Source organism: Otolemur garnettii, unplaced genomic scaffold (genome assembly GCF_000181295.1).
Source record: "Otolemur garnettii isolate 467f Iridium unplaced genomic scaffold, OtoGar3 scaffold00001, whole genome shotgun sequence".
NCBI lineage: Eukaryota > Metazoa > Chordata > Mammalia > Primates > Galagidae > Otolemur > Otolemur garnettii.
The window spans coordinates 46379837-46395365 of record NW_003852396.1 but is presented as its reverse complement, the minus strand read 5'-3'; the positions used below and the strand labels follow the sequence as shown (position 1 = coordinate 46395365).

Sequence of the window (15529 nt, the reverse complement as noted above, 5' to 3'; positions counted from 1 at the left end):
GAGGGATTCCACTGTATCTTTCAGATCCTTGAGGGCTGCAGCCTCTTGTCTCAGTGTTTCAAAATCTTTGATCATTTTATCTTTGAATTTGTTGAGTTCTTGATACATCTTTTAAATGATTTCTTGAGATATCTTTTGAATAATTTCTTGAGAAACGTTTTGAATAATTTCTTGAGAAATCTTTTGAATAATTTCTTGAACTTCTACTTCCTTCCTTTCTTTCATTCTGTTAATCTTATTTGCTGTCCATATTCTGAACTCGATTTCTGACATTTCAGCCATTTGCTTGTGGATGGGGTCTTCAATTACATCTGCCCCATTTTTCCTTGGGGGAGTTGATGTATTCTGGTTATTCGAGTTGCCAGAGTTTTTCTGCTGATTCCACCCCATTCTGAGTTTACCTTGTTTGGAGGCCTTATCAGAACTGTTCAGTTGGTGGCTTCTTCTTGTTGCCCAGAGAGAGAGGCAGAGCGTGTCTGTTGTCTACTCCCAGTTCTCGGGTGCTGGGGCAACTGGGGTGTAGTGGAACAGCAGCAGTGGCATGGGAGTGTGCATGGCCAGATTAGACCTCGTTCAGCCTACTGGGGCAACCAGGGGGCAGGAGACCGGCAGCATCTGGATCAGTCCTAGTTCAGCACCCTGGAGCAGCCAGGGGGTGGGGGAATGGCAGCGGTAGTGTATGGTACGCGAGTGAACAGATCAGTCTTAGTTCGGCCCCACCAGAGTAGCTGGGGGGAGTGGAGGACTCCTTCACCATGGCCTGTTGGACGTGTGTGGCACTAGCAAGCTGATCTATTTCATCCCAGAGTGGGAGCCCAGAGTGGGGAACTCCTCCACCTCCGTCTGTGGGACGCACGTGGCTCTAACAAACAGTTCTGGGCCTGCTCGGAGTGCTAGACTCCTTCACTGCCTCCTGCAGGGCGTGCGTGGCTCTAGCAAGCAGTTCTGGGCCCACCCAGCACAGGTGCCTGGAGCAGGGAACTCCTCCACTGGCCCCTGTGGGGTGTGCGTGTCTCTAGAAAGCTGTTTGGGGTCTGCCTGGAACAGAGGACTGCTCCACCACTGCCCATGGGACACCCGTGGTACTAGCAAGCAGTGCTAGGCCCACCCAGAGCCCTGAAGCAGGGATCTCCTCGGCCGCCCATGGGGTGCGCGGCTCTAGCAAGCAGTTCTGGGTCTTCCCAGAGTGGGAGACTCCTCTGCCACCACCAGCTGGGTGCGCAAGGCTCTAGCAAGTAGTTCTGTGCCTGCCCAGAGCAGGGGACGTCCTCTGCAGCCACCTGCAGCCCGCAGGAGGTGTGCGGCTCTAGGAAGCAGTTCTGCACCTGCCCAGAGCCCTCTAGCAGGGATCTACTCTGCCGCCCATGGGGCACGCGGCTCTAGCAAGCAGTTCTGGGCCCTCCCAGAGTGGGGGACTTGTCCGCTGCCACCTGTGGGGGTGTGCAAGGCTCTAGCAATTGGTTCTGTGGCTGCCCGGTGCAGGGGAAGTCCTCTGTGGCCACCCGCAGCCTGCAGGAGGTGTGCGGCTCTAGCACACAGTTCTGCACCCGCAGAGAGCCTTGGAGCAGGGATCTACTCTGCCGCTCGTGGGGCGCGTGGCTCTAGCAAGCAGTTCTGGGTCCTCCCAGAGTGGGGGACTTGTCCGCTGCCACCCGCGGGGGTGCGCAAAGCTCTACCAAGTCGTTCTGTGCCTTCCCGGCACAGGGGACTTCTCTGCGGCCGCCCACCTCCCGCGGGTGGCGGGCGGCTCTAGCAAGCAGTTCTGGGGCCCACTTTGTACCTGTATTTTGTGTTCTTAAATGATATTCCTTGGATTTACAGCTTGCCGAACTTCTTTCTGGGCTCAGCTCCCCATCTTTGGCTTCATAGATTCTGATTCCAACCAGTTTTTCTTCCTTTGCTCAGGAGCCTCTGACCAGGGTTGCTACCAGTCGGCCATCTTCCCAGAATCTCAAGTTTCAACTTCTTTACATCCTCTCCAAGACTTGTTATTATGTGACTTTTTGATTGTAGCCATCCTAGAAGTGAGGTGGCATCTCGTTATAATTTTTATTTGCATTTCCCTGATGGCTAATGATGTTGATCCTCTTTTCATATACTTATTGGACATGTGTACATCTTCTTTAGAGAAATATATATATAAATCTTTTGCCTATTTTAAAACTGTTATTTTGTTGTAGCCTCCTATTATATTAATTCTTCATACACCAGAATTCTTTATGTATTAGGGGGTACATCATTAAAGGTACATATGTCCCTTATCAGACATATGATTGGAAAGTATTTTCTCCCATTCTATGAATTGCCTTTTTACTTTCTTGATATTTTAATTCAAAAGCTTTAATTCTGATAAGGTTCAAGGTATTTATTTTAATTTATTCTCTTGGGCTTTTGATGTCACATCGATGAGGGCTTTACTCAACCCCCAGTCATGAAAATATACTCCTATATTTTTTTCCAATTGCTTCATTATTTTACCTCTTAAACTTAGGTCTACAGTTCACCTAGAGTTAATTTTTATGGGTGGCACATGTGGCTCAAAGGAGTAGGTTGCTGGCCCCATATACTGGAGGTAGTAGGTTCAAACCTGGCCCTGGCCAAAAAAAAAAAAAGAAAAGAAAAGAAAGAAATAAAAAAGAAAGGGTGTAGAGTTAATTTTTGCATATAGTGTAGGAACAGGTCCAACTTCATTCTTTTGCCTGTAGATATTCAGTTGTCCCAGCACCATTCCTTGAAAAGACTATTCTTTCTCTCTTGAATTATCTTGAAACACTTTTCAACAATCAATTTAACATACACGTAAGGATTTATTTCTGGGCTTTCACTTTTCCATTGATCCATTGATCTATATGTTTATCTTTATGTCAGTACCATGGCTGCAATTAGTAATGCAGTGGCTAACCCACATACAGATTGATAGGCTGAGTATGGAAACTTGTGGATTGACTTTCAGGTGTTTGAGCATAACTTCTGGCTTACCAATAAGCTAAGCTATTCACAGTTTTTTGCCTGTGTGACTGGCTTCTTTCACTTAGCATAGTCTTCATCTTTCCTCTATATGTCAGAAATTTCTTCCATTTTAAGATTGAATAACATTCTGTTGATGTACTTATCACATTTTGTTTATCCACTCATCCATTGATGGACACTTAGGTTGTTTCTACCTTTTGGCTATTGTGAATAATGCCACTGTAAACGTGGCAAATATCTGTTTGTGTCTTTGTTTTCAAGTTTTTTGAGTGTATGCCTAGGAGTGTATGCAACTTCTGCATCATATAGCAATTCTATGTTTAATTTTTTTTATTTAGAATTTTTTTATTTCAACTTAAAATGAGGATACAAATTTTAAACTTACTTTGCTCTAATTTCCAAGGTAAAGATCACGTTGTAGTTGAGCCCTTTACCTGGGGAGGGGGACATTCTATATACCAGCAATTCTCAACCTGTGGGTTGCAACCCTTTTAACAATGAAAATACACTGCAGCATTAAGAAGGTTGAGAACCATTGCTATATACCCTTACTTTGTGCACATTAGGTGAGATTCCCTCCCTTCCCACCAATCATTCTATTTTGAATTTTTGGAAAACTTTCATCCTGTTTCCATAGCGGCTGTACCATTTTACATCCCTACTACAGCATTTCCAGTTTCTCCATATTTTCACCAACATTTATTATATTCTTTCTTCTTTTTTTTTGTTCAAGGAATAACTATTCTGATAGGCATGAAGCGGTATGTCATTGTAGTTTTAATTTGCATTTTCCTAATGATTAGTGATGTTGACCATCTTTTCATGTGCTTACTCACCATTTGTATATCTTCCTTGGAGAAATGTCTGTTCAAATCCTTTTTTCATGTTTTAATTATGTTATTTTGTTGTTGTTGAGTTTAGGAGTTCTCTGTATATTCTAGAATCAGCCATTATTTCTTAGTATACTTTTTTCTTTCCTTTCTGTCCCTTTGGGCCTTAGATTATATGAATTTTTCATCTCTTCATATTGTTTACAGGTCACTGAGGCTCTGTTAATTTTTTGTCAGTTTTTCCCCCCCAGTAATTAATTCATTTTGGATATTTTCTTTTCTTATATCTTCAAGTTCACTGATCTTATGCACTCTTTAACCTGTTGTTAATCCCATTCCATTTACAATTATGTTCATCCCTAGAAGTTCTCTCTTAGCTTTAAAAAGTATTTTCTATTTCTCTCTTCATTATACATATTCACAACTTTCTCTACGTTCTAGAACATATTTATAATAGCCATTTTAAAGCCTTGTTATCTTTGCCATTTCTAGATTGGTTTCTATTAACCAACTTTTCTCCTTGTTATGGGTCACACTTCTTAGATTCTTTGCATTCATGTCTAAAAATTTTTTACTGCATTCTGGACATAATAATGTTGAGTGTCTGAATTTTTTTTTTCTTTTAAAGGATAGACTTTGCTATGTCTTCTAACATGCTTTCTTATGTAATAGCATGATCAGTTTGAAGCTTGTTTTAAAGCTTCATTAGGGCAGTTTTAGGGTTGCCTTTACTCTGGACTAGTTTAGTCCTACTTCTAAGGTGTGACCCTTTCTGGGAGCTCAATTAAGTGCCCTAGATATTCCATGAGACCTCTCCACCCTGGATGATAAGAATATGACTGTCTCCCAGCCCTGTAAATTTCAGGAATTTCTCAGTTTCTAATCCTGGTTGCTTCACTCACTAGTTCTAGAACTTAAACTAGTTTAAAATTACCCCAAGTTAATTACCGAGCCTCATGGATTTCTACCCTACACATGTACACCTTAGTGTTCAGCACCAGCCTGAATCTATGCAAATTTTTAGAGCTCTTTCTCTATATAGTTCCTTCATCTCTGGTACTCTGTCCCACAAATTCCAGCTGGCTCAGACTTCTTCAATTTGATCTCTGTCTCTTCAACTCAGTGAGACTACCATGTTCTTCTGGGATGTCCCCTTCTCTGTCCCTTATTTCAGAAAATAGTCCAGGCAGAATTTGGAGATTTCTATTAAGACTTATTTCACTTGTTCCCCTTCTTTCAGGGGTCCTTGCTCTGCATTGCCTATTGCCCAATGTCTGAAAACATGTATTTCATGTATTTTCACCAATATTCTCATTGTTTATAATTCCAAGATAGGTCAGGCACCAGCTTCCAATGGAAGCAGAGATCATATATGTTTTTAATTACTAAAAATTCTTTTTTCTCATTGTGCTTTTACATATAAGCTTCTTATTTTATAGATAAAATATCCTCATGAATCTCCTAGGAATGTTAATTAGAATATTATTTGTGCCCTTCCTATTTCTTGAATTGGTAGTACTTCATGGAAGACAATTTACCCTGGTATCTGAACTTTGGCACCATTTTGATGTTCTCCTTTTTTTTTTCCAAATAGAAAATGAGTTTCAATCGACTGATAATATATATAATAAAAGTCTAGATTAATCAGAATTAATACTATCAGGGCTTTCTTAGCAGCTATGTAGGTAGGTGGTTGGGGGAAACTTACCATACCATAACCATAACTATTCACTGATAGGTGGTATTGGTTTCTGTGGTCAGGGTCCTCTGATGGTGGAATCACAAGGATGCTTACCACATGCAGTCTCTTGTAATCCTCGTGTAATTCTTGCAACTGCTATAATTACTATTCCAACTTTACAGTTGAGGAAACTAAAGTTCAGAGAGGTCAGGTAAGTTGCCAACATCATAGAACTAGCGAGTGAAGCAACCAGGATTAGCACCTATGCCATCTGACCAACTTGTACACTAGCTGCCTCTCATTAGCTTTATAATTTTGAAAAATCTCATAATTCTGGCTTATTGATGGAACTGTTTCATATTTTTTAGTATTGATGCAGATATTTTCTGGTTTAAAAAATTTTTTCATGTCTTTTCCATCTGGCTTTTGTGTTTTGTGAATATTCATGATGTTAGTTGGTTTTTTGGTTTTTCGTTTGGTTTTTTTTTTTGCAGTTTTTGGTCAGGGCTGGGTTTGAACCTACCACCTCTGGCATATGGGGCCCGTGCCTTATTCCTTTGAGCCACAGGTGCCGCCCAATGATGTTAGTTTTTTAATCCTGAGACCCTAGCCCATACTTTTTCCATATTATAAACTATTTAAGTAGAACTCTTCTCTAAGTTAAATTCCTCAGTGGAACTACTGAGACAAAGGAATACACATTTTTTGAAGAACTTCATATATACCTCATAAAATAAAATTTTCATAAATATTACTGATACATTCCTATCAACAGAGCATCTGAGCGCCAGCTACTCCATGGGGTGTAATTTTTAACTGGTCTTTTTGGAAGACCCAAAGTTTTAAGACCTAGTGGAATTTGGGGCTCAGTAACATAGGGACAGAGGAGGTATTTTAGGGAGCAGTTCCTAACCCTGTACCTCCCAAATCCCTTACAGGCCCCCTTTCTCCTGGGGCAGCCCCTCCTGCACATACATGCTAGGGGTAGGGCCTGGGCTTGGGGCACCTCTGCCAGGATCCTGCTGATCTATGTTCTTGCTTGACACTCAGCAGCTGTCGTGGAGGCGTGGGTTACAGGCGCTGTTCCCCATGGGCCGTGTGCAGGCCACAGGCCGGGGAGCCTTTCCCGCCTAATCCAAGGGGCACTGGCAGCAGGGAGAGAGACAGCTGGGTGTAACTGATCTGCAAAGGAATGGAATGGTGCAGGCCTCCCAGCACTGGGCTGGGCCAGTCTGCAGGCTGCCTGCCCCAGCTGCTGAGCTTTTAACCCTTTCCTCTCTTGTTTCTCTCTCCCTTCCATCCAGGGACTTAATATCACCCAGCTCAGCCAAGTCCCAGAAAGCCCCTTGAGGAATCGGCTTCCCTGGCTGGGTCTGCACACCTTGCAAAAGACCCAGCCATGTGATAGTTACTGTTGGGGAGGCTCAGAAGCAGCAAGTGGTTTGGGTGCCACCTGGAGAGCTTCTTGCCTTAGATGGAGAAACAGCTTTTGGAAGGCCCAATGGCTGGCTCAAACAATAGAGGTTGTAAGGTCAGAATAGGGAGGCCCACCCTGGTCTGGAACCCAGGGAAGACCCTGCAGCAAAGGAAAGAGTACTGGCTTCAGAGCCTGGTGCTGCCTCCACCATGGCTCACTTTGCAGTGAGACCTTAGGTGAGTCACTGTCACTGTCTGGATCAGTTTCCTACTCCTGAAAATGTGGAGTTTGAAGAAGACTATCTTTATGGTTCTTTCCTTGGTAGAAACAATAGCTCCAGCCATAAAATGCCTACCATAGGCCAACGCTCTCCTATAAACATCGTCACCCTTTGCCAGACTCTCATTCCCACTTCAGTGATGATGAAACTGAGATGTGGAGAGGACAAGTCACACGCAGCTGTTCAGACACAGGGCCTGAGCTCATAGTCCAGGCTCTTCACGCTTCACTGTGCTGTGTCTTCAGCTCTGTCTGTAAATGGCAATTTCATTCAGGTGGAGCAGAGGCACCATGGTGCAGCTGGATGGGTCCACAGAGACCCAGGCTTAGCAATGCACCTGAGCTGCTGGCTGGAGGGTAGGCTGGGGTTGGGTCCAGCCCTTTGTTCCTGCTGTCTTCTTGCCCTGGGCCCCACTGAACTGGAATCCCCTGGCTCAGCCAAGCAGCCTCACACATGGGCACAGCAGTTGTCCAGTTGTCCAGCCCTTTCCCATCCATGATCTCACTTGTCCCTCTTGCCAACCTTGTCACAGAGCCTGTTGCTTCTTCTCAACATGGAGAATGGAAGTTTGAAATTTGCCAGTGTCTTACAACTGTTAACTGACTAAGGAGAGACTAGAACCCTCTTAAAGATCCTCTGCCTGTTCTGCTCCCTGAAGGAAAGTGCCTGGAGTCCAAGCTCCCAGGCACCCAGAAATCCTCCTGGTCTCTTCTCTGGCTGAGAAGGGAAGTAGGAATGTGGGCTCTGGATGGAGTCCTGATCCCGCCACTCTCCAGCTGTACATCATGCCACTTACTCTCTCTGAGCTCAGTGGCCTCCTCAGGTGTTGTGAGTGAAGATAGAGGGGAATAAATGAGCAACTGCTGGAGCTGGGCCTGTGTTCCCTTCCCAAGCAGAGTATAGACTCAGGTTGGAGCCCCAGACATGGAGAACCAAGGGCTGGAGTCTAAAGCCCAAAGGCAGGGATCCCATGGGCTGCAGCTTTGCAGCTACTCTGAAGGCTAGGAGGGAACTGCCCAGGAAGAGGGAGGAAAAGGGCATTCCATGTAAGGCCAAGAAACAGGCAGGAATGGACACCACGTGGGAGGGGCAGGGACAGGCTCAGGTTTGGCTGGGGGAGGTGGGGGTCGTTGTGGCCAGTGAGGACTGAGAAGCAAGCCCAAAGAATGGTCTAGCTCTGTAGAACATTCTCCAAGGGTGCAGGGGCTGGACCACCAGTTACTCACCATGCCTCCTGCCCATCTCCACCCACCCCCACCCAAGCCCTGGGATGCTGGGATCTCTGGGCAAGGGGCCGAGGGTTGGGAGGGGGCAGTTCCAGCTAGGGAGAGACAGCTGTGCAGGCCTCCTGCCTGCTGCAGGGGATTAACTGGCACTGGCCACAGTATGTTGGGGGCACCTGGCTCCCCAGCTCTGCCCACCCCTGAACCCTTTAACTCCTTGTTGCCTGAACTCTTCACCTTCAGGCTCAGAGGCATGTTCATACTCAATTTTCAGTGTCCTCTCTGTTCAGTGTTGGGGAAAGAGAGGTAAAGAAAGACCTCAGGCAGGATCTACCCAGCCAGAGGTGTGTGTCCCTCCTCAATGCCAGCTGTGGACCCTCTAAGACCCTGAGTTCTCTCCACGGCACAGGCCTTATTCTCTGTCCACTGGATCCTTTCTGGACATATGATCAGGTCAATGCCTTTCTCAAATCATCCAATAAAACTTCCCTTGACCTCATGCTCACTCTCTCTTCTTTTCCAGCCAAAAGTCTCAGAGTTGTCCTCCTCTCTCCACCTCTCCTGTGAGAAGATGCTGTCTCCTTGGGCACACAGCTGGACTACATCCCCCAGCCTCCCTTGCATTTAGGTGTGGCCATGAACTGGTTTGGGCCAGTGGAATACGGTGGAAGAGAGCAAGCCTCTTTCAGTCCCCTGGCACATGTTCCCCATGCACTGTGGCACCTGATTGCAGTAACCCTCGCAAATGGTAGAACCTCAAGACAGAGGAACTAGGATCTCTGAGTTATTTTGGGCACAAAGCTCTAGCTACTCTTATTTTGGCTATTTTTTTATATGGATGCATAGGAGGAAGGCATAGGCTTCTATCATGTTTGAACCACAGAAAAGATAGGGATTGCTGTGTATAGGGAAGATGAAAACTCCCTTCTTCTCTACCTCCCCTCCAGAAAATCGAGGAAAAGAGACCTGGAGCACAGAAAAGAGGGAACACTCTGTTGAGAGGAGAGAGGTTTACCTGGGGCAGGACGTGGTTGCCAAAGTTATACACGTAACTTCTCACCTCTAACTGGAAGCTGCTCCCAAACTTCCCTCTGCCTTCCCCAAACCACCTTGACAAATGTGTGAGACCCCCAGGGCCTTGTGTGGTCAGAGTCTTGGGAGAGTGTGAATGGCAGGGCCACATATGAGTGACAAGACCTGGGCCTGGGGAGGTGACTGGCGCTGACTGCGATGTGGGGGGCATGGCCAGGAAAGGGTTAAGGGGTCCGTGAGCAGGATTGGCTCCCCTCTCCGTGAGGGCAGTAAAATCAGCATGTCGCCTCCAATTAGCTCCGGCCTGACCTTGAACGTGAATCATTCCATCACAATGTCCTTATTGATTTCCACAGGAAGAGGATTAAGCCCAGAAAATCAGGGCGGGAACTTGAGCCTGTACCACGGAGAATGGGATGGTTCTGCGGCTCAAAACCCCGCGTGTTTGCAAATATGTCACAGGAGGCTGCAGGTTGGACAGCCGCCCTGCTCAGCCACCAACTCTCTCAGTGGTCCTGGGCTTCAGTTTCCTTACCTGTGTGTGGCCTCTGGGGTTGCTTAAGCATTAAGTCACGGCCCAGAGTGTGGGGAGGAAATGGGAATGGAGAGCTGTCCCTAGAGCCTTGAGTCCATTCTGATCTATTCACCCTCAGAATGGAGAAGACTGTGCCAGGGCCAAAGATGCCATTGAACCAGCTGGCCCTAACAGCGGGAAGGACCCTTTTCAGTCCAGAAAACCCTTGAAGGGAATGAGACCAATGTAAGTGTGTGTGTATCTGTGTGTGTGTTTTTGATATAGGTTCATAAAGGAGGAGGATAGTTCTGTGGAAAGAAACCCACAATTTCCTTTCTTCATGTAACATATCCAGAAGAGTCTAACATGTCAGTACACAAAAGGGTTGTCATTAGTCTATAGTGTGGCTGTACCAGGTTATTGAATCATTCCCTATTGACAGGCATTTAAAGTCATCACCAACTTTTACAACTTAGGAAAATCCTGCAGTAAACATCCTGGCACATGCCTGTCTATATGAATTCTTTCTTTAGATGCTATCTATACAAGTTTCCTATTAAAGGTGTAATGAATTACCACAGATTTGGTCCCTTAAAACAACACAAACTTATCTTCTTATAGTTCTGGAGGTCAGAAGTCTGAAACAGATTTCACTGGGCTAAAATCAAAGGATTGGCAGGCCTGTATCCCTTCTGCAGGCTCTAGGGAGGAATCTGTTTCCTTGATTTTCCACCTTCTAGAAGCTGCCTGTGTTCATTGGCCAGTGGCTCCCTACTCTAACTTCAGAATGTATCACTCCAATATTAGCTTCTGTCATCCCATTTCTCTGACTCTGACCCGCCTACCTCCTTTTATGAAGGACCCTTGTGATTATGTTGGGCCCACCTGGGTAATCTGGGCTAATCAGCCTGTCTTGAGATCCTTAATCACATCTGCAAAACCCCTTTTACTACCACATAAGATAATATAAATACTCAGAAGTTCCAGGGATTAGAATGTGGACATCTTTGGAGGGCCATTATTCAGCCTACCCTAGCTGCCTAGAAATAGGATGAGTTACTTGAAGGATACACATTTTTTTAATTTAAATCAACATCTACAAGTTGCAGCTACGAATGCTTTTATCAACATGGCTGGCATTGGCTTTTGGAAGCGCAATCAGACACACTGGTCAAAGTTCAAAGTTCTTACCCTCACCTGTCTTCCTCAGCAGTGCAGAACAGGGCTGGTGATTTGCCTCCTGTTAAATTTTAACTCAAGTATCTTAGCCTAAAAGAGTTGCTTGCCCCAGGAGGGATCTGGGAGAATGGGGCTTCAGAAGTTTGAAGTGGGAGGTTCCCGTGGGAGCAGGCAGGAGGGGATGCCTGGGTGGGAGTGGAGGTAAGGGAAGATAAACAGTCAGATAGGCACACTGTGATTCCAGCAATAGGGGGAGGATCATCAGAAGCTTTGGCCACCTGTGAGTATATGGTGGAGGTGGAGCAGGAGGGCTGAGAGCTGCTGCCAACTGGAGCCTAGGAGGGCCAGGCTACTAAAGCTGGGTCACCACAGACAGGTTGAATTGGGAAATAGGCATCTGAAAGCCTGGGCCACCCTTCCAAATGGAGACTGCAGAAAGACTGTTAGGCCAAGGCTGGTTGACTTGATCTGAGGCCTTCTTCCTCTGTTCACACAACTGTGGCCTGCAGTGGCCCTGTTCAAAAGCTGCATTCTCATATCTGGATATAAACAGATGGGAATTGGGTGAAATGAGGATAAACAACCAGGAACACTGTAATTCAAGCAATAGCCTTATTTCTTAACCTAAATATCTTGCTATATGATAAAATTAGGAATTTATACCAGTTCCCTTTAAAGGTATATTTAAAGTCACATTCTGCTGATCTCAGGGTTTGAAATAGTGGAAACTATTGATTTAGGGAGTGTGTGTGACTGAGGAAATGCTGACTGCAAGCTATCAATCATCATCTAAAATAGAGAAGTTTAGAAGCTCTGTCCTACCCCATCAGTCTGTAATGATGAAAAATTAAGTACAAAAGATGCATTTAAGGCTACAAATGTTCCTCTATGTACTGCTTTAACTGCATATCACAGTTTTAATGTTTCATAATTTCATAATCACACAGATAAAAATGTTGTATAATTTCCATTCTGATTTCTTCTTTGATGTATTGCTTACTTAGAAATATACTGCTTCAGAGATTGTAAGGTTATTTTCTCATTAGGAAAAGTCCCAGAATCCATGTTAGCAGACACATATACCATGAGAGAAGAAACTTGTGAAATGAAATCAAACTTCTAAGTGTTAACTCAAAAAAAGGATGCTCTACCTGCTCCAGGCAGCCAGGTAAAGTTCTTATACCTTGAGCACTGACCCCTAGGGCCTCCCCCCTGTTAATGAGGGTGCTTCTCCAGCCCCATCCTTCTCCTCCTTCCCATGAGGCAATGCAAGAAAGCACCCTCCCATCTGTTCATTAAGTGCGCCAATAGTCAGTTACAGTTTGAAGCATCACTAGGAACCCATCCCTAGATTGTCTTTAATTCTAGAACAACCAATATGGCCACAAAAACTTACTGAGTTGTTTGGGAGAGTAACAAGGAAATAAATACAGAAATTGGAGAGGTAAATGTGACACCTACTCTCAGGGTCTTCCCTGTCCACGTCCTGTGTGAGCAACTTCTATGCCTGGCCCCACAGAACCAGGATCACTCCTTAATCCCCTTTTCTGAAATCCAGCTCCCAACATCTCCCTTCTTCCCACCCCCTTCTTCTAGAAGCCAGTTTCTAATCTGTTCAAATCCACCCAGAAGATAGACACCCACTGAGGACCCGCTCACAGAGGTGAGCACAGGAGGGGCAGGAGAAGTGGGGCTGACCTCCAAGGCCCTAAAATAGGGTCTTCTCATCACAGCTGATACTTCTGTAGGTTCAAAGCAAACCCAGCACCCTCAGAGATGCTCAGAGGCCTGAAGTCTTCCCATGGTTTATTGATACATAAACAGAACACAGATTTAGGAACAAAGAGGCTTGAAAATAGTTGGGGACCATCCTGACACCACTCTCTCACCCCAGAGGGCTCCAGGGAAGCCACACGGGGCAGTCCTGGGGCCTGAACAACCTCATGCTCATGCCCTCTGGACCCAGTGATAGGAAGTCGTATGAAGAATGGGGGACCTGCACAGTGGGATTCCAAGGGGCCTCTGGCTCTGCCTTAGTGAGGACACTCTGGCTCAGAAACAAGGCTCTGACAGATGCTCAGGGATGCTGGGGCTGTACTTTCCACCAACAGAAGCTCCCTCACTAAACAGTTGCATGGAACACAGAGGCTGGAACTGGCTAAGCCACAAACCCACACACAAGCCCCTCCAGAGCCCAGCTGTGCTATGTCCTTAGAGGAAAAACACATTGCAAAGCCAGGTGCAGCACTTGCAAGCTGAAAGGACCCATTCAAGAACCTCGGGTCCATGGAAGAGTGGACTCTCCACCAACACCCTAGATGAGCAGTGCTGGACCCTGTTGAGGAATCCATTCCCTCCCACCCTCCTCACATGGCCAGCCACCTGCCAGGAAGGTTAGGGTGGGGCCAGGTACAGGCTTGAGCCTACTCTTGAAATCCTTTCCTGAATTGCAGTATCAATTCCAGGACACCAGGGCATCCTTCTTGGGGATAGAGGGCACTTGAAGATCACTGAGCCCACTCTGACCTCATAGATCTTGGAGGACTGGGCCATCTTTGCTTTTGGGAAGTCCTTCTGGACAGCTATATGCAAGCCTGAGTATTGCAATTAAAACCCTCCTTCCTTTTCCTGTGTCTGAGTTTCTTTGACAGTCAAATGGGCTAAGAGAATGGAATACTGCATCCTGCCCCTGCACTTGGTCTCGGGTCGAGCTTTGGTCCCAGCTTCTCATGAAAACTCTCACCCCCTCCACCAAAGAATTGTGGCCAGGGCCACAGATGTTCAGGGGCTGCTGCCCATGAACCAAGACCCATTCCTGACCTAAAGCCAGAGACAGACTTGAGTTCCCTGGGCCCTCAGCTGTGGCACTTTTCCATGTGTGGAAGAGGGTGAGCCCAAGGAGCCAGGGTGTGCTGGTGTGGACGGCTCTGGTCACTCCTGGGGCCTCTGTGCTCAGCACATACCAGCTTTCCACCACCTTTAATCTCCCGCCCTCCACACTGAGCCAGCTGGAAACAGAAAGTGGGGGTGGCAGAGATGGCCCATCCAGCGCTGGCCCCCAGGCTCAGGACCACTGGCAGGCACAGTCAGTGGGCTCCTGCACTGTGTAGGGTACCCAGGTGGCATTGGTGGCACAGAACAGCTGCACAGAACGCCGCTGCAGGCCCACCTCACGGCAGCACTTGCAGAAGCGGGCGTAGGTGTTGATGTTGTAGTTGTAGATGCTGGCGGATGGGCACCTCCCGTCACAGGACACCAGGTTCACCTGAAATGGGCAGTCTGTGGAGCTCCAAGCCCCCTCAGCCCCCTCCACCCCCCTCTCTGGCTGCCCCACCACCATCTTGTGGCCACCACGCACCGGCATGTTGCTCCTGCAGTCATTCTTGCGGATGGTCATTCGGATAGTCACCTTCTTGCAGGAGCGCCCATCCTCCTTACCTGCGGAGACAGAGTGGGTGAAGAGACCTGGTCGAGATAGGCTCCCTGGGGGCAGCTGGATAGGCCAGCATGGTGTAATTAGCGTCATACCGCAGGGTCCCTCACTCAGCATCAGCACCCATGCATTAGTGCCCCTGTCCATGAGAGAGCCTTTAACCCAGCACCCAGGGAAGGAGGCAGAATCAGGGTAGGCAAAGATAGCAGAGTGTGCCAGTAACATAGAGAGCTGCCTGGGAGTCTCAGGGCCCCCTTGAGGACCCTGTGCTAGGGGCAAGGAGCCTCTGGGGACAGAGGTAGGAAGCCTCCCTACTCTACCCCCAATGCTTGTCTCTAACCCTTGATGGCAACCCTAGCTGTTCCCTTGCCTCTCTTTGAGGTTTGGTTTTCCTAGTCTAGTCTAAGAGCACTCCTAGCATTAAGATTCTTCCATTTCCTCAAAGGAATGGAAAGCCCAGTCTCCAGCAGGATGCTTCATACAGCAAGTTTCCTTGGTTTCCATATCTACGGAACAGGGCCAGAGATTCATTCACCCACCTCACAGAGCTGTAACAGAGAGGGAAACTGATGAGTGTGGGGGGAGGGATAAGGCAGGGACCTTACCTCATCATATAACCATATGGCTCAGTCATGCCCTCACCTCTGCTAGCAACAAGTTCCAATATCTCCTTCCTAGGTCTTTCCTGATTCCCCATTTGACACTGCAACTCTCTCCCACAGCCAGTCCTACCAGACCTTCTATCTGTCCATGGCACAATCACTGTCCTATCAGACACATTTGTAATTATGCTGTTGAAGCATAAGCTTTAGGGTTTTCTTTTGTAGAGGCCCCTTCCACCATTTGTTGTGAGTTTTCTCATTCTAAATAAACATTGCCATTCGCAGCTCAATATGCATTTGTAATTTTGTGTTCCTTTTCTTTCTTTCTTTCTTTCTTTTCTTTTCTTTTTTCTTTTTTTTTTTTTTTT

The 15529-nt window shown here is 46.6% G+C and overlaps 1 protein-coding gene across 1 annotated transcript in view; it reads right to left on the bottom strand.

The window, feature by feature from the left end:
• Positions 1–14190: 14190 nt before the first annotated feature.
• The window catches only part of OTOG (otogelin), a 96674-nt gene continuing 95335 nt past the window's right edge, over positions 14191–15529 (bottom strand). Inside the window, exons 55-56 of the mRNA XM_003781522.1 lie at positions 14485–14564; positions 14191–14391 (exon numbers count right to left, since the gene is read on the bottom strand). Coding sequence (XP_003781570.1) covers positions 14191–14391; positions 14485–14564 — 281 coding nt within the window. The remainder of the gene's footprint in view (positions 14392–14484; positions 14565–15529) is intronic.